This window comes from Echinops telfairi, unplaced genomic scaffold, assembly GCF_000313985.2.
Source record: "Echinops telfairi isolate 266 unplaced genomic scaffold, ASM31398v2 ScPeMD7_7;HRSCAF=31, whole genome shotgun sequence".
NCBI lineage: Eukaryota > Metazoa > Chordata > Mammalia > Afrosoricida > Tenrecidae > Echinops > Echinops telfairi.
In genome coordinates this window covers 5,326,742-5,349,668 of record NW_022103904.1, presented here as the reverse complement: position 1 = coordinate 5,349,668, position 22,927 = coordinate 5,326,742, and the positions used below count along the sequence as shown (strand labels likewise).

The following is a 22,927-nucleotide window of genomic DNA, read 5'->3' as shown; positions in this document are numbered from 1 at the left end:
ACTATCATGATCCCAATTCTACCTTACAAATCTGGCTGGACCAGAGGATGTACATTGGTACAGATAGCAACTGGAAACACAGGGAATCCAGGACAAACCTACTCATCAAGATAAAAATGAAGCAAAACATAAAGCTCACTAAACTTCAGGACCAGTGGTGAGAGGGGCGATGCCTGGAGGGTGAAGGGAATGTGAGGTAGAAAGAGAGAACCAATTACAAGAATCTAAGTATTGCCTCTTCCCTGGGGGATGGACAGCAGAGAAAGGGGTGGAGGGGAACATCGGACAGGGTAACTTATGACAAAACTATAATAATTTGTGAATGATGGAGGGTTCATGTGGGAGGGGGAAAATGAGCAACTGATATTAGGGGCTAGAGTGGGAGGCAAACGTTTTGAGAATGATAGGGCAACAAATGTGCATATGTGCTTGACACAATGGATGTATGTATGGATTGTGATGAGAATTGTACGAGCCCCCAATAAAATAATTAAAATAAACAAGTAATCAGAAACCACACAAAAACTGCAACAAGAAAACTAAAAGATTAACAAAATAAAAGAAATCGACAACTCAATAGAGGGACACAGGTGCAGAACTAGATCAATGAAAGATAAAATCAGTGAAATAGAGACTAAATCTCTGGACACCAATTTATTTGAAGAAAATGAAGAAAACCTAAGAAGACAAAATTATACAGGGTTGATATTCCAAATCAGAAGACAAAACAAACAAACAAAACACAGATTTGTCAGAGATTTGCTGGCAGAAATATTTTCTAATATCATAAAAGATGAGATGTCCATCCAAAAAACTCCAAAAATCCCATATGGGATTGACCACAATAGGAAGTCACCAAGACATATCATAGTCAAAGTAGATAAAACCAAATTTTAAGAAAGAAGAAAATCCTGAGCAGTAAGGAAAAACAAAAAAATCATCTGCAAAACGGAGCCATTAAGACTAAGCTCTGATAACTTGGCAGAAACCAGGCAGATGAGAAGGCGATGAAATGATATTTTAAAAAACCTTGAAAGAAAATAATTGCAAGCCAAGGATTATATACACAACAAAATTGTCTCTCAAATTGATGGTGAAATTAGGATATTTTAAAATAAATATAAATTAAGAGGATTTGTAAAACTCTAACCTAACAAGAAATATTAGAGGGAGTACTTCAGACAGAACAACACACCATCCTGAAGTTAGGAAACAGGACAGAATGAGCTAGATATCAACCCATAAAGAATGATAAAAAATAAACCAAAGCTAAAGGGGAACCAGATATGTTATCTGTAAATGAAGTCACATCAAAACAAAAAGGGAACTAAATGGTGTAGTTCTAGAACTCCCATATAGAGAGGAAGTCAAGGTGATAACAAGAAATAAAAGACTGCTTTAAGCTTAGGAAGAAACAAGTAAATGTCAAGGAAACCACAAAGAAAGTTAACAAACCTACTCATCAAGATAAAAACGAAGAAAACAAAGCTCACTAAACAGAAAATCAATGACAAAAGAAACACAACATTCACAGAAAATTAAGTGGAACAACAAAACTGTCAATACCACAGAGGCTGGGGGGAGGGGACAAACCAAACTGACAGCAGTGAATGCATACCTATCAGTAATAACACTGAATGTCAATGACTTAAACACACCAGTAAAGTGACAGAGAGGCAGTATGGATTAAAAAAACATGACCCATCAATGTGCTGTCTACATGAGACACACCATAAACTCAAAAGGATGGAAAAATATATCCAGCAAACAACTGAAACCAAGCAGGAATGGCAATATTAATCTGTGGTAAAATAGACTTTAAGGCAAGATCCCTCATGAAAGATAAGAAAAGACAATGATTAAAGGGTCAAATTACCAAGAGGATATAACCAGAATGACTATATACAAACCCAAAGATAAGGTTCAAAAACAAAAGAAACAAACCCTAATCACGTTGAAAAGAGAAATGAACCGTTCCACAATAATACTCCACTTTGGGTGAAGGATAGCACAACTAGAAAGAAACTCAACAAAGACACAAGAGCTAAATGCCACCATTGACTACCTTGACCTCATAGATATGCACAGAACACGCCGCGCACCTGTAGCAGTGTGCATTCTCTCCCAATCCACATGGAACATTCTCCAGTATATGACACATTTTAGTCTTCAGAGATTCAATAAAACCCCTAACACTGAAATATGAGCATTTTCTCTGATCATAATGCTATATAAGTAGAAATCAATAACGGGAAGAGCAAAGAGGCAAAACAATCAAATACATGATGTAGTCACATAATCTGGTATCAATTTGGGACTTGAGAAGATTAAGAATGAAGGGGTGGAGTCTAGTCTGTTAATTGGGTCATAGCCAATGTGGCCTCTGTGTGGGCATGGCCTCCTGAGGATTCTGGGTACTCTTGTATTTCCTCCTTGGAGGTGGGAGACTGACTCTGCTGACTCCTGGAGAGATGCTCTACTGATAAAACACATGGCACTATGCTGACAGAACCCATTCCCTAGGAACTGGAAGAGCCATGTGGAGACCCCTGCTAGCACTGAGATGCTTCTACCATCACAGGATCCACAAGACTTTGCACCCACTGTCCTATGATTGTCCTGCATTCGGCATTGTAGCATGTGTTTTGTGAGTCTGAAGAAGACTTTATACATTGGTATCAGACATCTGGGCTAATATGGGACCTATGGACTTGATCTGGACTTGGCTGGGAGGTTTTCTCAATATTCAACGACTCTTGTATATATACAGTTCTTTCTTATACACATATGTGTGTCCATGAATTTGTTTCTCTAGTCTACCCAGACTAACACACATGGATATGGAATATCACTGGGCAATTGTGGTAGTCATCTAATCTGGTGTCAATTTAAGGATTAAGAGTGTAGGAGTGGAGTATAGGTTGTCAATCTGGAGAAAGCCAATGAGACTTCTGTGTGGGCCTGGCCTTCTGAGAATTCTGGGAAATCTGGTACTTCCTCCTTAGAAGCGGAAGACCCCTCTCTCTGTGACTCCCTGGGAGACATTGCAGAAGACAATCCACATGGATGCCACTAGACCTCAGAAGCCGGAGAAGCCACAGAGAGACCCCTGCCAGTGCTGAGATGCTTACAACATCACTGGACCCAAAGATTTTCTACCCACTGGCTTGTGATCGCCCTGCATTTGGCTTAATTGCATGTGTTTTGTGAGTCTGAAGAGAACTTTATAGATTGGTATCAGGCATATGGGCTAATATCAGACTTATGGCCTTGGACTGGACTGGGTTGGGATGTTTTCTCAATGTTCAATTCCTCTCATATATAAGACTTTTCTTATACACGTATGTGTCTCCATGGACTTGTTTCTCTAGTCTACCCAGATTAATACAGCAATAGAAGAAATAAAACTGTTAAGTCATATAAGAATGAACACAACATACCTAACCTTTGGGGTATATCAAAAGCATGTTCACCCTTCCTGATCTCAAACCTACTACATAGCTACTATAGCTTGGCAAGAATACAAATAATAAAAAAAAAGTTTGTGGAAGAATTCCATTTTCTGTTCTATATTTTTTCACCATGAACCTTTGTAAGCCCTCTTGTGCATAGATCAATGGAACAGAATTGAGAACCCAGAAGTAAATCTATCTACCTGGTAGATTTTTGAGAAAGGTCTGGAACCCATGACACAGGACAGAGATGGTTTCTGTAACAAATGGTGCTGGCAAAACTCGATATCCATTTGTAGAAACACGAAACAGGATCCAGCTCTCAGACCATATACAAAAACTAACTCAAGATGCATCAAAAACCTAATGTAAAAGTAAGAACTATGAACATAAAAAAACTAGGGATAGACTAAAGGGCTCAAGACACGGCACAAATATGAGAGGGCCTCAGAAAGTTCATGGAAAAATGGAATGAAAAGATAATGGAGTTTTCCCATGAACTTTTGGAAACCCTATCATACACTGTCAAACATAACTAAAAGTGCACAAAATAATACTATTTACAATACACCCCAGAAAGATAATTAATTTAGGAATAAGTCTAACCAGAGATTTAAAAGATGTATATAAAGAAAACTACAAAACACTATTGCAAGAAACTAAAAAAAGACCTATGGGGAAAAAAGTATCGAACTCATATGGATATGAGGATATAACATTGTGAAAATGTTGAGGTCCTTTGTACCCAAGATAATCTATAGGTTTAATACAATCTCTATACAAATTCCAATGGAAAAATTTAAATTGTGAATGATATGGAGGTTTACATTTCAGATAATTATTTTGGAATTAAGAATTTAAACAACTTATCAAACCTCCCAATAGCCTGCCTGCTTCCTTTCAAAACTGTTTTTCCCCTTTATTTAAAAGATCATTTTATTTGGGACTCTTACAGCTCTAATAACATTCCATTTATAATTGTATCAAGCATATTTGTACATATGTTGCCATCATTATTTTCTAAACATTTACTTATTATTTGAGCCCTTGGTATCAGCTCCTCTTTCCCCCCCACCTTTCCCTCCTCCCACCCTTGTGACCCCATGATAACTTATAAATTATTATTTTCATATCTTACACCAACTGCTGTTCCGCCCCCCCAACCCAGTTTCTGTTGTTTGTCCCCCTGAGGGTGGGGTGTAATTATGTGTGGATCATTGCGATTGGTTTCCCCTTCCTCACTTATTCTCCCCACCTTCCCTCTACCCTCCTTCTATTGCTACTACCATTTCTGTTCCTGAGGGGTTTATTTGACCTGGATTCCATGTGTTGTGAACTCTTATCTGTACCTGTGTACATGTTCCAGTCTAACCTGCAGTGAAAGGCAAGGCTGGAGTCATGATAGTAGGGGGTGAGGAAGCCTCAGGGAACCAGCAGAATATTGTGTATTTAATTTGCATAATACTGGACCCTGGTTGACTCATCCCTTCCTTGTGACCCTTCTGTGAGGGGATGTCCCATTGTCTACAGGTGGGTTTTGGGTCTCTGCTCTGACCCCTCCCATTTTCAACAATATGTTTTGTTTGTTTGTTTTGGGTCTTCTGATGCCTGTGACCTGACCCTATCATTACCTCATGATAACACAGGCTGGTGTGCTTCTTCTATGGGGGCTTGTTACTTCTCTGCTAGATGGCCGCTTGTTTAACTTCCAGCCTTTAAGACTCCAGATGCTATTTCTTTTGATATCTGGGCACCATCAGTTTTCTATCCCATATTTTACCACCCTGAACATGCCCAATCTCATTCAACAGAAGTTTTGAGGAGATACAAACATTAATCATCAACTGGAAATGGAAAGGAATGAGGCCATGGATCAGTAAAGCAGTCTTGAAGAAGAATGCAGGGGTCTCACACCACCTCATCTCAGAACCTCCTATAGAGCCACAGTGGTTAAAACAGCCTAGGACTGGCACAGTGATAGAGTCTTAGACTAGTGGAAGAGAAGTGAGAATCCAGACATAATTGTATTTACCTATAGAAAGCTGATCTTTGCCAAAGGGTCCAAGTCCATTAAATAAGGAAGAGACAAATGGTGCTGGCAACGCTGAATGTTTGTCTGTATGAAATTAGACACCACACACATAAAATCACACCACACACAAACTAACTCAAACTGGATTAAAGACCCAAATCTAAAACCTCAATCGATAAAGATCATAGAAGGAAAAAGAGGGACAATGCCAACATACTCTGCAAAAAGGGAGCCCTTGCGGCAAAGAGGGCACACCTTTGGCTGCTAACTGCAACATTGGCAATTCGAAACCACCAGGCACTTGTGGGGAGAAAGATGGGGATTTCTATTCCCCTAAAGAGTTACAGTTACAGAAACCCACAGGGGAAGTTCTACCCTGTCCTGTAGGGTTGCTAGGAGACAGCACCAACTGGATGCCAGTGAGTCCGGTTTGATGTGGAGTATGTAAAGACAATGTTCAGCATCCTATGTTATATTACACTTTATGTACAAACTATCACATGAGAAACAAAACAAAATTGCAATGATGATGAAAATGTTCCCAAATGGGCTAATGGTGATGGATATACAACTCAGCAAATATTCTAAAAATCACTGAATTGTAGAGGGTCATAGGATGTGAATTATACTTCAATAAAACTATTATTAGAAAAAATAAGGAGATAAAGGAAACAAATCCCCAATTCATCAAGATTTTTTTTTTCTCTAGTCTGTATGAAAGCAGTTTGCCAGGCCTTTCTTCCACATGGCTGGTGGGCTCCACTTCCACCAATCTCTAGATTAGAAGCCAGCACAAAACTATCTGGGCCATCCATGGACTTTAAGTTTAGAAAAACTGGGGTTAAAAAAGTTAAAGAAGTCTCCATGGAGTGTAAACTCCACGGTCGCGAGCCTCACCTGTCTAACTTCATTCATATTTACGAACTGGGGCCCCTCCCTGCAGGACCTGGAGTCCCTCTGTCTATGGGACCTGGCTGCCCACCATCGCCCCAGCTCCTCTGAACAGGGAACTCTTGTTTGTGGAGTGTCTGAGGGGCACCTTTTATTCGAGGTGTTTAGGGAAACACTGCTTTAATGCAATTGCCTCTTCTGAAATGAGGAAATAAAGCTCTCAACTGGGCTCAAAGGGGAAATTTGATATGTTAGTGGAAAAAGATTGAGGCTGTTTATTGTGGTTGTTGTTTATCTTTATAACTTGGATGAATTCAGGGTCACATTCCTATAATGTTATTAACCCTGTGAACACATGTTTCCCAGTCCCTAGAAAGATCTGTTTTTGTTTTTTTTTTAACAAATATTATTCTATTTCAAAAATGCTATTTGATACGTTTCATTACATGGAATTAAATGTTTATACCTTAAAAAACTTCATGTTATAATCTTTCCAAATGAGAAAATAGAATCTTTTGTCAGACTCTTGATTTTTGGCTTAGAAAACACGGACCAAACCCATGAGTTAGACACATGACATAAATAGATTGATCTGTTCCTAATGGCTGAAAGAAAATATATAGACACAATTACTGTCTGAATTTTCTATGAAAAACCCTTTGTTCTCGTGTCTGTTGTACAGACAATGTCAGGGCTAGGAAATATCCCGCTTACAGGCAACTTGTATTTGCACTTTAATGTTAAGTAAATTTGCCCTCATTTTGAAACTATTAAACCATCCTCGACTCACCACAAAATCTTCATAAAAATCACCTTCATTTGCTACATGTGCAACTTCTGAACCACTGAAAAGGCTCCAAGGCTTCTCTGACATTAACCAATTCCACTGCCATTGAGTTGATTCTGACTCATAGTGACTCTAGAATATATAGTCGAACTGCTCCATGGGGTTTCCAAGATTGTACGTCTTTACAGGAGCACACAGCCTCATCTTTCTCCCATGGAACAATGGGTGGGCTTGAACTGCTGACCTTGTTGCTAACAGCCAAGCATTTTAACCACTGCATTATATGGGATCCTCTTGCATTATTCCCCTCCCCCAAAACAAAACAAATAAAAATCACTGCCTTCGAGTCTATGCCAACTCATAGTGACCCAATAGAACAGAGTATGACTGCCCCGGGGAGTTTCTGAGTCTGTGATCATGAGAGTAGAAAGCCCGGTTTTTCTTCTGAAGAGTGGCTTGGTAATTTGGAACTGCTGACCTTGAAGTTAGCAACCCAATTCTTAACACTATTCCACAAGTAGTGGTTCCTTTATTCAATAGTTTGTTGCCATTAAAATAGGGTTAAGTAAGAGTCATGTGCACCTGTTCTGACTTAGTTACAAGTTTGGCTTAATGATACACTTAGGCCTGGATCTTGCTTGTAATCTGGTCATTGCCTGTATTCTATTATTTCATTCTTCCTTTAAAAAATACATTTAAAATGATATCATTAGTATATGACATATACTATGTCACTTACAGCCTGAATTTTAATCAATATTTTATAGTAAAAATACAAAACCTGCATGAAAAGAAATGACCAACTTAATTTAGTAATTACCTTGGGAAGGAAGGAGATGAGATGGAAGAGAAGGGTATTAATTGTAAATAAATAAAAACTTAAATGTAATAGTCATGTTTATTTACTTTAAAAACTAAAAATGGAAAAAGGTTAATTTCTGTCAAATGGATGTTTGGAATATTGGTGAATTTTGTATTATCTTTGTGGTAACTTTTTAATATATTTAATGTTTTCCATTATTTAAAAATGACATGAGAAAATCAATGATATATGGAAATGATTAGTTTCATGGACTAATGAACCACTTGAACATCAGTTTTCAGGACGCTGAGACCACAGGAACTAGGTAATGCCTCATTACCATGAGCAAGTGCTCTAAAAGGATCACTTTCACACTGGTTCTCAACCTGTGGGTCACGACCCCTTTGGGGGTCCAGCAACCCTTTCACGGGTTGCCTAATTCCTAACAGTAGCAAAATTACAGTTATGAAATAGCAACAAAAATAATTTTATGGTTGGGTGGGGGTCACCACAACATGAGGAACTGTATTAAAGGGTTGCGGCATTAGGAAGGTTGAGAACAACTGCTTTAGAAGGTCCTGGATAGAGTGCAAGAAAGATGTGGAATGTACCAGGCTCACTAGTTGGATAGAACAGTGGAACCCTGGCAAAATGGTCCTTAGATCTCCTTCAGGCCCGGAACTGAGTTTATCCAACTGGCTTCATTTCAGCCAAACAATTGACAGGTCTATAGGGGACAACACTTGTCAGGGAAGTACACACACCTTAGAATAATCAACCCTTTGAGATCACAAGGGAAGCATTTACTCAAAGATGAGGTTCTAAAGGGGTAGGAAGAGGAGAAATGGAAATAGGAAAGGTGGGGAAGAAGAGGAATAAGGGATGTTGCCTTCAGGAGATTACAGTCAATGCGATGAAAGAAAACGTGGATGAATTGTTGGATGTAAAACAAAGAAGGCGCTCTGTAAACTTCCAAAAAGTTTGCCAAAAAATGATACAAAAGATATATGCTAAACGTCCCAGATTCTTGATCGACAAGCTTTAGTTATGTGTTTCTACTGCACCTGGTTTGCTTCAGTCGCATTCGCAGTTACACAAGGTTTATCACCTTTGCACAGGGTTTGAAATAGTTTTACAACTGTGGGCGGCTATGACATTGTTAGTTCTCCCCGTTCGGCCCAATATAACTCTCAGTCAGATTCAATAAATATTTAAGTGAATACTTTCATGATATTTTAGTTGTTTGGCTAAGATTTGTGTTTACTGTAACTTTATCTAAGCTCATCTTGCCACGATTCACTCTAAGGAATGTTTATCTTTTTATTTAAATGATGTCTTAAGTTCCTCTAGCAACCCATAGTTCTGTGTCAGTGGCTCCTTTCTCGTCCTAAAAGGAACAGCTATAATTTGTTAATTCTTAAGGCACATCAGGCACTGTGCTAAGCACTTTCCCAGCTCTGATCCTATTTAACTGCACAGCAAATGAATTTTAGAAGTCTTACAATTTTTGTTTACTGATGGCTGTTTTGGTTTTTTTTGGAGGGATTTTCAAGATCAAAGTGAGAGTCTTTGACTTTAACCTCCTCCACTTAAAAAAAAAAATCTCACCGTAGCTGAGGACTAATGTCATCAGGAAACATTCTGAGCTTCAGTTAAAATGTAAAATGTTTTCTTTAGCCTCCGGAGAAAATAAAATTTCATTTGCTTTTACTTTTCTGCAGTAATGGCAATCAAGAGATATTGCCAAGGACACTAGGGAAGCTAATTCTATAACTGAACAAATCAATAGTAAATCTACTTGCCAAATCCTGAACATACTCACGAATGAATGTTAGAAACACGTACATAGCACTTACGCACAACTGTACTGAAGTATCCAGGCTAAGGATGCAATTTCCATACATTCATGTCAAGTCCTACAACCAATAGTCTCCCACTCTCAAGCTCCTCACTCATACAGAACCCTGAGAACTGACAGCACATATTGTCTTGACTGATGGCAGAAAATAGCACTTATCGAGTGATGACTCTGGGCCTCGCCCAGTTCTAAGGATGTTGCATGTATTCATTAATTTAATCCATGATAATAGGTTTCATGATTGCCCTCACTTTTCAGATGATAATGTTGAGGCACAACTTCTCAGGTAAATAAATTGCCCAAGGTCTCAGAGCTGGAAAGTGCCAGTCTGTGTCCAGAGCCCTTTCTCATTGTCTGCGCCCCGTACTCTCTCTCTAAACCTAAAAGCAAGTGCATATTTCCAACAAACGCTAGCAAAAACTACAAACAATACTGCTATTGTGCCTACCTCTGCCAGTAATTATTATCTGAGTAATTATCACCTGTGAGCTCAGACAGTATGATAGGCTCCCCCGACCCCATATGATTTCATTTTAACCTTCACAACTGGGGGACTTAGATTTTATTATCCTTACTTGATAGTTGGTGAAACAGGTTCAGAGAGCCCAAGTCATTTGCTTAAGGCCATTTAGCTAGTTATGTACTGGTTGACTTGGTATTTAAACAGGTCTGTGGCGAGTGCTCCTTCTAGCGCCTGTCTCCTACACATGCAGGAGTTCCCAATCCAGTAAGTAAAGAGAACTAGCATGTTCTTCCCAGCAAGCCCATAACCATTGCCAATCTCATGATTAATAACTGCCAGTAGGATACTTGCTCCTATCCCACCTCGGTGACATGGGGTATGATATAATTTTAAAACGCTTCCACATCCCTGGGGTAAGATATGCACTCTGTGACTTTTGAATGTGGTATCTCTATTAAAATTAATCTTTGATGCACCATTGAACAGGGTCTGTCCTCTGAATTAAATGCAAATGAACGAGCAGGGTCAGAAAAGCATCCAATAACTGAGGGTTTTCTTCCATATTTGTTCATAAGCAATGGTGGGGTGGGGGGGGCGAAGAAGAGGGAAAAAAAATCTTTAAATAGATTCTGATTTTCCATCTCTTCACATTTACTGAGTCTCCGTAAGTTGAAACAGAGTCAGGCTCCACGACAGGGTAACTAAACTGTAAGCTTCAATGGCAAGAGTTCTTGGCCTGTTAAGAGTTGAAGGCCAAGAGCCTGAAGGAAGCTTGATGGAAGACCACTTGTGGAGACCTTGACTTGGAGCAGGACCTCTAGCAGTGGACTGTCGGCACTACAGACTTCCCACAGTCACGCTTACCAGCCTCTCCACGTAGGCTCCCATAGAACTTTAGGGATGGGCCTTTGTCTTACACAGAGTGAATCTTTACCTCACTGTTTTAAGACTAGAAAGATCCGAAGTTGAAACCTGACCCCATGTAGGTCTCAATTCAAAGTCAGTTTGTAACTCATGGGCAAACCTTCCTTCATTCCAGGGAGCCCAAAGATGCTCAGCAGATGGAGAAGGATCAGGGCCTTTTTGTTATCAAAAATGGTGACTTGATGCCTTCTCAATAGATCCTATCATTATGCCAATTTTTTGTGGTACCAAGCAGGTCTTTCAAATTTACATGTAGATTTTAATGTTATTACCCCTGAGCATGGGTAAGGTGAGCATTCTAATGTAGAAAAGTAGATGAAATCAAGAACTCAAATGGGAGATTCTAAGTATATTAAGAGTTTCTCTTTGTATCATTTCTGGAGGCTGATGCAAAGAATTCACAGTAACCTCTTGTCAACTGGAGAGGCTGGAGTTTCAAGTCTACTGAGAAGAAAGTGCCTCTGAAGAAAATCCTGGTTACCCAATGATGAAAAATCAATCATTGACAGCTCTACGGAGTGCAATTCCACTCTCACCCACATAGAATTGGAATCAACTAGCTGGTAACAGAGGGCCTCTCATGGCATAGTGGTTATTGGGCTGTTAAATTCAAGGTCCCCAGTTGGAAACTACCAGCCACTCCTCTGGAGAAAGATGGAGCTTTCTACTCCTATAAAGATTTCCAGTCTCAGAAAATTACAAGGGTTTTTTCATCCTGCCTGTTAGGGTCGCTATGAGTCAGAATTGAGTTGTTGGTGGTGAGTTGTTTGTTTGTTCGTTTGAGTTGGCAAACGAACTCTTTTTTGGGAAAGCCCTATGGTGGTTTTTAAGAAATTGAAAATGGGTAAAATGGGTTGAGTGTAATAATCCTCGTTTAGACAATATTTTGAGCAAGACTAATTGTATTAACCAAATTATCCGATTCATGCAAGCCAAAAGCAGTTAAGCAGATACACACACAAAAGATTGATTTTTGCCTTTCTCGTTTGGTAAAATTTGACCCTACGGCGTTCTTACCATGTCACAAAGCTCAAACAAATATCTCGGTGCCAACAGATGTAAGGCATCTGCCTTTTACTGAACTGATGATTATGTTTACATCAGAAAGGTAAGAAAAAAGCAAACTGCTATACGTATGTAGTCAATTCATCAAGTGAAAGAAATGTGAGCATTTTATGTCGTGGACCCTTTCTGTACTAGAAGGAAGACTCAATGCCCTTGAAGTTTTGTCTGAAAACTAAATGTACAATAAACGCTTAGACACAACTTCACCAGTGGGTATAATTAATTTCTCTGAAAGTGCAAATTTCCCCACTTTTGGAGGTTTGGACTGTATAAAAAAAATCACATAGCATAATTTCTAAAACTAAAAAAATTAAAATTAAATCGACTCTTAATTAGAACCTAACTGAACGGAAGCCACTGCTATCAAATTGGTTCTAGACTCTTAGAGACTCTATTGGACCAAGTAGAGTTGCTCCTTAAGGTTTCCCATGAATCTTTATGGGAATAGCCTGTCTTGCTTTTTTTTCCTGTGGAGCTACTGGTGGGTTTGAACTGCCAACCTCGTAGTTACACGCCCAACATTAAACCCACAGTGCCTAGTACTAATAAAACTGCTTTGCACCTCATTTTCTATGGGTTTTTATGGGCTCAGAGGGCTTTCCCTAGGAATGGTGGCTGGTAAGAGAAGTGAATGTATTTGCCTGTTTGTTTGTTTTTTTCATTTTTAAGTGATAAAATGACAATTCATGACATCATCTGAACAAAGAAAATCCTAACACTTGACTTGTTGGGAGGCGCCCATCAGGTGATTTTGATTCATAGTGGGCCCATGTGACTGAGCAGAACTGCCTCGTTGGACTTTCTGGCCGGTGATTTCTAGGGGAGCCAATCACCAGCTCTCTCCTGTGGACTAGTTGGTTGGATTCGAACCACCAGCTTTTGGGCTAGCAGTCCAGTGCTTCACCATTGCTCCCCAGGGCTGCTAAAAGTCTTAGTAATTCCTTCTAAATAATCATGTGTTTTCTCTATCATAAATATTCAAGTGGTGGGGTAAAGTGCTACCTTTGGCATGAATGCTGCCACAGAAAAATCCGAGGGAAATAGTAATCAGTGATTATGATTTCTATGCTCAACCCTTAACACTGACATTTCAGGGGCCACCTGGCCAGTGAGTGAAGTGAGGTGTTCTATCTCTGGGGATGACTCTGGGAAGCAGCTTCCTGGACGGACCTGATCTGACTGTGAGTTATAGATATTCTAACCAATGTTTCCTGCACACCCACAGCCCATCCCTCTAGAAATCTTAATAGGCTTTTGAGAGCCTCCAGTTAGAGGTGGGCTGCATACAATAATCTTTCGATGAAAAGGGATTGGAACAAGGGTTAAAGCAGACATTGAAAGGTTACTGTAGAGGGCACAGTGTTCATACAACCCTCCTTTAATATGTGTGGTGTGCACCTGTGATAAGATGATTCATTACATCGGGCCTGTCTTTGACAAGCTCCATCGTTCAGCCCTTGGGGTTCTGACGGGACAATCCTGCGCCCGCCCAGGAAATATAACAAGGTCAGCTTTTTTCCCCCTTGGGATGTAGATGGAGACAGTTTAGCTTATAACGCATCTTTGTTTACTCTTTATGTAAAATAAAAGCAGGGTCCCAGACAAGGAAATTCCCTTTCTCCATAGAGCAGTGCAAGCCAGGAGCCCACAAACACACTGCTGGGTAAATTCCTTGGGCAGAGAAAAACTTCTTGCATCCTAATAAACAGTAACATTTGAAAACCAACTATTCTAACCACCAAAGCTGTGCTGTTTAACTGGTCTTCAAAGGAGTGGCCCCATGACATCAGCAAGGTGAACGCCTGTACGCCTTTAGTGTTGCTAGCCTCTTGAAGAGGGGGCTGGCCTCACCTGGAGCCCCACGAGTGCCCGGCTGCCCGCGATGCAGGCTCAGCCACCGCCGCTGCAGGGATTCACCGTGCTGGTCACGTTCACGTGCTGAGGGACGTTCACTGGCCCAACCACGCCAGCAAATCCCCCAGCACAGGAGAGAGACAGCCTCGCTTCAGCGAGAAGAGGCCGTGGAGGGCTGAGGGGCGGCCGCCCTGCCACTGGGCTGATGCTAACACCTTTCCTGAGCTGCATTTTCTTCAGACATTCACCAGCTGGCTGTAGGACGGCACATCTACATGCCCTAGAGCGATTAGGGATGGGATTAGGGATGGGACGTACCAGTTTCCCCCATTACCCGAGTTGGGGCAGTAGGGAAGGACAATTGAAATTTCCTTAAAAATTTTAACTATTAAAAAATCCCAAACAAACAGAATGAATGCCTAGTAATAAAAGGTAACTTCTTCAGTTAAGCTCATCGCATGAGAAATAAAAATAAAGAGATATAAAACCAACCTTCTAGGGAAAGGCAAAAAAAAAAAAAATCAGGAATCCTGCCTCTAAAATATAGAAACACCTCCCAACCCATCCTCCACTCTTGACGTTGCTAGTAAACATTATTTATTTGCCTCGAATGGATTCGGTTACATATCACTGTCATGCAAAAGAAATTCATTTCCTTTCCAAGTTCAATCTGCCATAAAAATTCACTCTCGTTTCCATCTCCCACTCACCTGTCCTTGCGCATTAGTAACTAGTTGACCTGTGACCCCCTGAAGGCTGGAGAGGGCATTGCCAAAGGCCTGTGAGCTTGCTACGGAGCCCAAGGCTGCTGCTGCTGCAGCCGCCGCAGCCTGACTTGCTGGTGGATTATTAACCAGCTGCAAAGAGAGAAAAGATCAGGGTGAAAACCACCAAGAGGCAGAGGCACAGCACAGGGATACAACATCCACCCGGAGGAGGTCCATCTCGCCCCAACTGGCTCATGCAAAGGGCGGGGCACCCACTGGAGGAGGCTTGGTGACCATTCCCTCTGACTCTTCACTAACCACTGGGCTGCTTTGTCGAGTCCGGGTACAGGACCAGTCCCTGGAGGGAGCGAGTCTTGCTTTAAGGGATGAGGTGGGCTCTTGGGGTCTTTTCAGGTGGAGGGTTAAGACTTTTTCGGAGAAGTTCCTGGATTTTGTCTCCATCCTAAATAAAACTACGAGGAAAGGGCTACTTTTCTTGAGGTAACCAGATAGACTATGGGATCAAAACAGGATGGGAGAGGTAGGAAGTGTGAAATGGATTTTAAGGCTTTCTGAGATCATCTCCCTTGGAGGAGCCCTGGTGGCATAGTGCTTAAGCCTTGGGCAGCTAACCACAAGGTCAGCAGTTTGAAACCACCAGCTGCTCTTTGAGAGAAAGATGAGGCTTTCTACTCCTATAAAGAGTTATAGTCTCAGGAACCCATAGGGGCTGTTCTACCCTGACCTATACTATGAGTCAAACACAACTTGATGACTATTTTTTTTCCTTTTTTTTAGGGGGGGGGGGTGTTGTGAATTGCGGTTTCTTATAGAGTCTTGAAATAAGACATATATGTCACTCCTTTTGTCAAAGGCAGAAGGAAACCAAAGTAGAAATGAAATCTCCGATCTCTGTTCTCAGAGGATGAATTTAGGTTTTTTTTTTAGTTTTTTTTAAGGGTTTCACCGTGGCCATGAGATTCAAGACCATCATGGGATTGAAGGTCAAGGAGAAGAATTCTTTAGTGAATAGTCAGGTTGACATGCGTGCCCTCTACTTTTTTTCTGGAACAGGAGCGAAACAAGGAGGAGAGAGAAGGGGAGTGTGGGGGAGAAACCTGTTCAGGGAGAAGGTTATGGCTGCCAAAATCTGCTTTTCCATGGAGACCAATTCAATATTCTTTATCCTGCCAATTTTCCACGCCACAGGTTTTCAGGTCTTCTGACTATGAGGCAGAAGTGTGGCTTGAACTAAAATCTGCATTTAGGCTAATGACTAGATATAAATTCAAGAAACATTTAAACTATTTTCACAGTATTGGTTTTGATACATGAATTTCATTTGTATTTATTCTTGGGTGTTATTTTTTGTCATATAGTTTCTCTCAAGTACAATTGTTGTGCATAATAATGCATTCTCCATGAAATTCCTGTATTTTCACAGAAATGTGCCAAGACTAAGGCTTGGTGGGAAAAAAAATTAATGCCAAACTTAAATCAAATCCTGAAGTTATTCTAAAACTGCCTCTTTCTTATTCTCTTCTTTCCTTTCTCCATTTTGTTTCTGTGTCTCCTCTCTCTCTTTCTCCCTCACTTCTTCTCTCTCCTCAGACATATTCTATTACTTAATTCCTTTGGAAATTTGCCTAGAGCTTATATCATCTGATGAGGAAGGAAATACTGTCAGAGGAAGCATCAAAAGGATGAGGATTTAATAATTCTTTTTTTATTAATGTGGTATGCTTATCATATTGGTTTCATTATTCATTTATAACCAAATTTCATATAACTAATTCTATGATGATTTCATTGACCTAGCACTTTTTTTAAGAAATGGAAATCCATTTAAAACTCATTATTTTATGTGTCTTTTACTTTTATCTCTCTTAAAGGCAATAATGACTTTCTTTTTAAGGAGAAAAAAAATGCTCATTCATCAGTCTAAAAAGTAACCCTGTCTTATCCCAGATTACCTCCATAGGATTTCAAATGCAGGTTGGTCTTGACCTTGTTTTTTCGAGTATATTTTTATTGTGTGTATGAGGTAAGTAAACATGTGTCCTTTTAACTTAGCTAAAAGCTAAGAGTTCATATTGTGTCCTCTTTTCCCCCACTCCTGAGAGACTATTTGAGGTCCACCTTTCCCATAGGGTTAGTACTCAAACCCCATTGCTGTGGCGGTCACTCTGACTCATGCTGACCCTTTAAGGCAGAGTGGAACTGACCGGTAGAAGGTTCAAGGCTGTCATCTTAATGGAAACAGATTGTTGTGTTTTTCTTTCACAGACTGACTGGTCGTTTTGAACCACGGACCTTTCAGTTAGCAGCTGAATATTTTAACCACTGGACTCTCAGGGCTCCTACTGATTAGTATCCCAAGCCCCAAACTCACTGCCATGGACCCTATAGGACAGAATAGAACTGTTCACTTTCATTTCGAAGGTTGTGAATCTTACAAGGCACAGACTGCCTTGTCTTTTTCCCCAGGAGTGGCTGATGTATTTGAAATGCTGATCCACGCTGTTAGCTGTCCAACGCCTGTCCCTTTATACCACCAGGCTTCATTAAATATTAGTACTCAAAAAACCAAACCAAACTCACTGCCATCATGTCATGCCAACTCATAGTACAGGTACTGCAAATTGGTATACCGTTACAGGGTCATTTGATTACTCTTGTGTTTAAGAAACCAACTAAACCCACTGCCATGGAGTTGATTCTGATGGATAGTAACCCTACACAGGGTTTTTGAAGCTGTCAATCTTTAGGGAGCAGATAGCCCGCCCCCCCTCTCTCCAGAGAAGCAGTTGGTGAGTTTGAACTGCTGACCCTGTGGTGAGCAGACAGTCCAATGCTTGCCTGACAGCGCCACCAGATTGCTTCTAGGCTTACATTTCCTTAATGCAACCAAACCTGAAATCATCATGAAATGATTAAATTTTAGGAATATCTCAAAATGCACTTCTTATTCCTCAAAGAGAGATTAAATTACAAGCATCTGGGTTCCGGTGTCACCTATGCTGTTTTGTCCAGACATTTGGGGAGACAACTTTGTAAATCAGTGTACACAAGGCTCTTTGAGAAAGACAGTGATTCCTATTTAATGAAAGTATTAAGACCAAATGTTCTTAGAAAGCCTATCATCTAGGTCAATCAAAATTCATATAGGAAATAGTAAAATTAATCTGATACAATACACTAGTGTAGATGATCAATTTCCTACATTTAAGATATAAATGTATTATTGTTCAGTTAGAGCTCCATATCTATGCTATAAATTCAAGCATTGTATAAAGGATAAGCTATCATTCTGAATATAAACTAATATTTAAAGCATGTGTTTAAAAGCTGGTTTTTAAGCCTCTGTGTGAGGGAGCTTTTTATTTGTTTTTAATGTTCATTTCCTCTATTTTCCGGACCCTAGGTTGATAATCAATTTGTTCCACTTTTTGTTGCCCTTCCTTCTTAATGGAGCAAGTGCCAACTCCAATGCCTCTGTTACGTTTTACCCCACAATCTACTGGGTCTTTGTGAAAGACACATATACTCTGGGGAGATGTGTTGCTGGCCCCTGAACTAGAGTGACAATGAAAGTCGTGTGAATGTGGTCTCTACAGAGAGTGCATATAAGTCATTGTGTAAGCTGACAGCATTTCAGGTGGACCACTGGAGTTATTGATGGATGCATCTTCATAAATATCTTTTGGCTCTGCTGTCTGTGACTGCCAGGGCAGGGATATGCTAATATGCATTGAGATATGTGGCAGGGAGAGGGAAGGGGAGGGAAACCATACATGTTCTCCTTATCACCTCGGGTCATGTCACTCTGTATTGTCCTCAGTCATGTCATATTAGAAGTGTTTCTATCTGTACTTCTTGTTGACTGGAGACCCAGGGTAGAGTTGTACGGAGGGAGCCCAGACACAATAAATGCACCCACGATCATGTTATCATTCCAGGATCAACTGGATATCTTAAAGTTGCTGCGAAGTGTATGCCTTCAGAGCTTTGATTGCCAATCTGCCTACCTAGCAATGGATGGCACTAGTGAACTCTGATCAATTAGAGAGTTGTATTTCCAACATACCAACTAGAAAGACCTATTGAACTCGGGTGCAAGCTTGTTTATAAATGTGAACACTCTCACAATAAAAATTTGCCATGAGCTAGTGTATCCACCCATGTCTTTCAGTTTGTCATCCTGTGATGACTTGCATGTTGCTATGATGCTGGAAGCTATGCCTCAAGTAGTTCTACCACCAGCAGGGTCACATCTATGATTGATAGGCTTTAGCGGAATTTCCAGACTAAGTCAGACTAGGAAGAAGGAGTTGGAGATGTACTTCTAAAACAACTGACCAGGGAAAAACATATAAATAGCAGAGACCATTGTCTATCTGATGGAACATGAGTTCCGAAGGTTGAAAGGTACTCAAAATATAGCCAAGGAAAAGCTACCTCTTCAAAGTAAAGTCAACCTTCATGATGCGGATTGATAAAGGCCGTAGGGACTCTTCATTTGCTTATATGGCAAGACTCAGCTGAGAAAAAAAAGTTGCAAGCATCCACTAAAAATCAGAATGTTGAATGCACAAAATATGAATCTAGAAAAATGTGAAGCCCTCAAAAATGAAAAGGAATGAATAAAAATCAATATTCTGCTTAGGTGTTACTGAGATGGACTGGACTGGTACTGGCCAGTTTGCACTGGAAAAATCATATGGTATACTACGCCATAAGGAAAACTCGAAGAGGAATGGCATCTTATTTATCTTCAAAGTGAACATTTCAAGAAATACCCTCACTCAATACAATGCTGTTAGTGGTAGGGTGATACATATATGCTGACAAAGAAGATCACTTAATATGACAATTATTTAAATCTAAGTACAGACCACTAATGCTTTGAAGAAATTAATGCTTTCCAACAATGTCTGCAGTCTGGAATCGATCAAACATGCAACCAAGATGCATTGACAATACTGGTGATTGGAATGAAATCTGGAAATAAAGAGGAAGGATTAGTAGTTGGAAAATATGGCCTTGTATGGAAATAACATTGGAGATTGTTCATTTCAATGTATTATTTTCCCCCAACAATATAAACAATGACTACATATGTGAACCTCTCCAGATGGAATACGCAGAAATCCACTCAGCTGCACCTGTGGAAAAGAGACAATGGGGAAGCTCCATAGCATCAGTCAGAACAAAGCCAGAGGCTGACTGTGGAACAGACCATAAATTGTTTCTGTTCAAGGTGAAGATGAAACTAAAGAAAATTAAAACAAGTCCCTGAGAGCCATAATATATCTAACCTGAATTTAGAGACCATCTCAGGGAAAGATTTGATACATTGAACACTAAAAACTGAAGACCAAATAAATTGTGGATGATGTTAAAGATATCATGAAGAAAGCACAAAGACATTACAGAAAGAAAGAAAAGACCAACTGGATGTCAGAAGAGACCCTGAAATTTATTCTTGAATATAGAGTAGCCAAAGCAAACAAAGAAAGGTTGATGTAAAAGAATTGGACAGGAGATTTTGAAGAATATCTTGAGAAGACAAAATATTATAATAAAATACATGAAGACTTGGAGTTGGAAACATAAAAGGGAAGGATATGCTTGCATTTCTCAAACTGAAAAAACTGAAGAAAAACGGCAAACCTCCAGTTGATATATTGAAGGATTCTATGGGAAAAACACTGCAAGATGCAGGAAACATCAAAAGAAGATGGACGCGATACAGAGTCACTGTCCCGAAACCACTTCGGGAGGAAGTATAGGATCAAAAACCAATGGTTTTGAAGGAAGGGCAAATGCATTGAAGACAATGGCCAAACAACAACAAAATCAAAACCAAACCAAAGCAAAACAAAAAATAAGGTTCCAGGAATTGATGGAATGCAAATTGACATTTCAACAAATAGATGCAGTATTGAAAGTGTTCCCTCATCTAGCCAAGAAATAGCTACCAGGTCAACTGACTGAGGGAGATCCATATGTGTGTACATTTCAAGAAAGATGATCCAGCAGAATGCAGAAAGTATCAAATAATGCCAGTAATATCACATGTAAGGAAGATTTTGCTGAAAATAATTCACAAACACCTGTAGCAATACACGGACTTTTGATTTTGAGGATGGCACAGGGGACTGTCAAAAAACTGGAGACAGAAGAGGACATGGAATGAGGACCAGCATAGCAGATGCCTTATGGATTTGGACTGAAACCAGAGAATACCAGAAAGATGTTTACCTGTGTTTTATTGACTATGAAAAGGCATTTGATTGTGTGGATCATAGTGGATTATGAGTAAGAATACAAATTCTAAAATATTTAATTTTGCTCATGCAGAATTTGTATAGACAGACCAAGAGGTAGTCCTTTGAACACAACACGGGATGCTGCATGGCTTAATATCCCGTGTGTCAGGGTTGTATCCTATCACAATACTTATTCAGTCTGTATGTTGAGCAAATCATCCGAAAGGTTGGACCACATGAAGACTACCGCATCTGGTTTGGAGGAAGAGCCCTTAACAACCCTGGCGAAGGACATCGTGCTTAGTCAAGTAGTGGGTCACTAAAAAGAGGAAGCCTCTCAACGAGGTGGATTGGTAGGGTGGCTGGACAAATGGGCTGCAACATAGGAATGCTTGTGAGGATGGCAGAGGTCTAGGAAGTTTAGTTCTGTCGTACATAGAGTTGCCATGCATCAAAAGGGACTGAGTGACACCTAGCAACATAAATATGCTCATGTTATTTCTAAATGGATTGTAGAGCTTGAATTCATTAAGTGATATTTCCGGAATTCACAGATAACCAACATACCTACTGAAAACCTAAATAGGAACAGCGGCTTCTTTAAAAAGCCACCCCCTGCCAGGATGGACAGCAGAGAAGTGGGTGAGGGGGGATTTCAGACGGTGTAAGATATGACAAAATAATAATAATTTATAAATTATCAAGGGCTCATGGGGGAGGGGGGAGCAGGAAGGGAGGGAAAAAATGAGGAGTGGACACCAGGGGCTCAAGTGGAAAGCAAATGTTTTGAGAATGATGAGGGCAACAAATGTACAGAAGTGCTTGACACAATGGATGGAGGTCTTGATTGTGATAAGAGTTGGACGAGCCCCCAATAAAATTATTTAATTAAAAAAGCCATCCTCTGCCATATACCCCTACCCTTAGAATTTTAGTTAATAAAATAACTTAGAAGAATCTTTAAAAATGGGTTTGTATCATTTTTAGGATGCCTCAGAATCCCACAGTCCCCCTCCTTTCGCCAATCATTTGTGTAGTGAGGGCAACAGTTCTTGAAACTGGACTACTCTCGTTAGCCAACTGTGAATATAAGTAAGTTGATACCTGTAAGCCTCAAGTTTTCACCTGTAAATGGGTACAAAATAGATCTAACCCACAGAGTTCTGATGAGATTTAAATATGATAATGCATGCAAAATTCTACAATGTCCAGCATGTATCATGTTCTTAATAAACACTAACTGCTATTAGTACAGTGCACACTGTACATGAGGATTTTGAACTAAATAATGGATCTTAATTACAATTCAACTCCCTACATACCTTCTCATTTTGGAAATGATGTGAACAAAGGTAACGATATTCTCTGCCTGGTATTTTCAGTTTGTTCTTTAAAAGGGAAAGTTGAGAGAAGCCATGAGCCAACTAACAAGACAGAACAGGTGAGTTTCATGACTTCACACTAGAGAATTTCAGAAAGAAGTATTTGAAACATGGCTAAAGGAACAACAAGTGAATTAAAATTAATGGAGAGAGGGCGTAGGATGCCTAGTGGGGCTTAATCAAGGGCAATTACTAAACCCAAATCGAGGAATTACTAAACCCAAATGATGATGGTGGGACAAACATGATGGTGGGACAAGAGGAAGAGGAAAGAACCAGGAGGCAAAGGACATTTATAGAGGTCTAAATACAGGCATGTACATATCCATCCATCCATCCATCCATCCATCCATCCATCCATCAATCTATCTAACGGGAGGGGAATAGAACTATGTATTCATATCTATATCTTAAAAATTAAGGTTGCAGATGGACATT

At 40.0% G+C, this 22,927-nt stretch overlaps 1 protein-coding gene across 1 annotated transcript in view; it reads right to left on the bottom strand.

Annotated features, from left to right (window-relative positions):
* POU6F2 (POU class 6 homeobox 2) overlaps positions 1-22,927 on the bottom strand; it is a 366,489-nt gene that overhangs the window by 52,630 nt on the left and 290,932 nt on the right. The window contains exon 5 of the mRNA XM_045286283.1: positions 14,839-14,985. Coding sequence (XP_045142218.1) covers positions 14,839-14,985 — 147 coding nt within the window. The remainder of the gene's footprint in view (positions 1-14,838; positions 14,986-22,927) is intronic.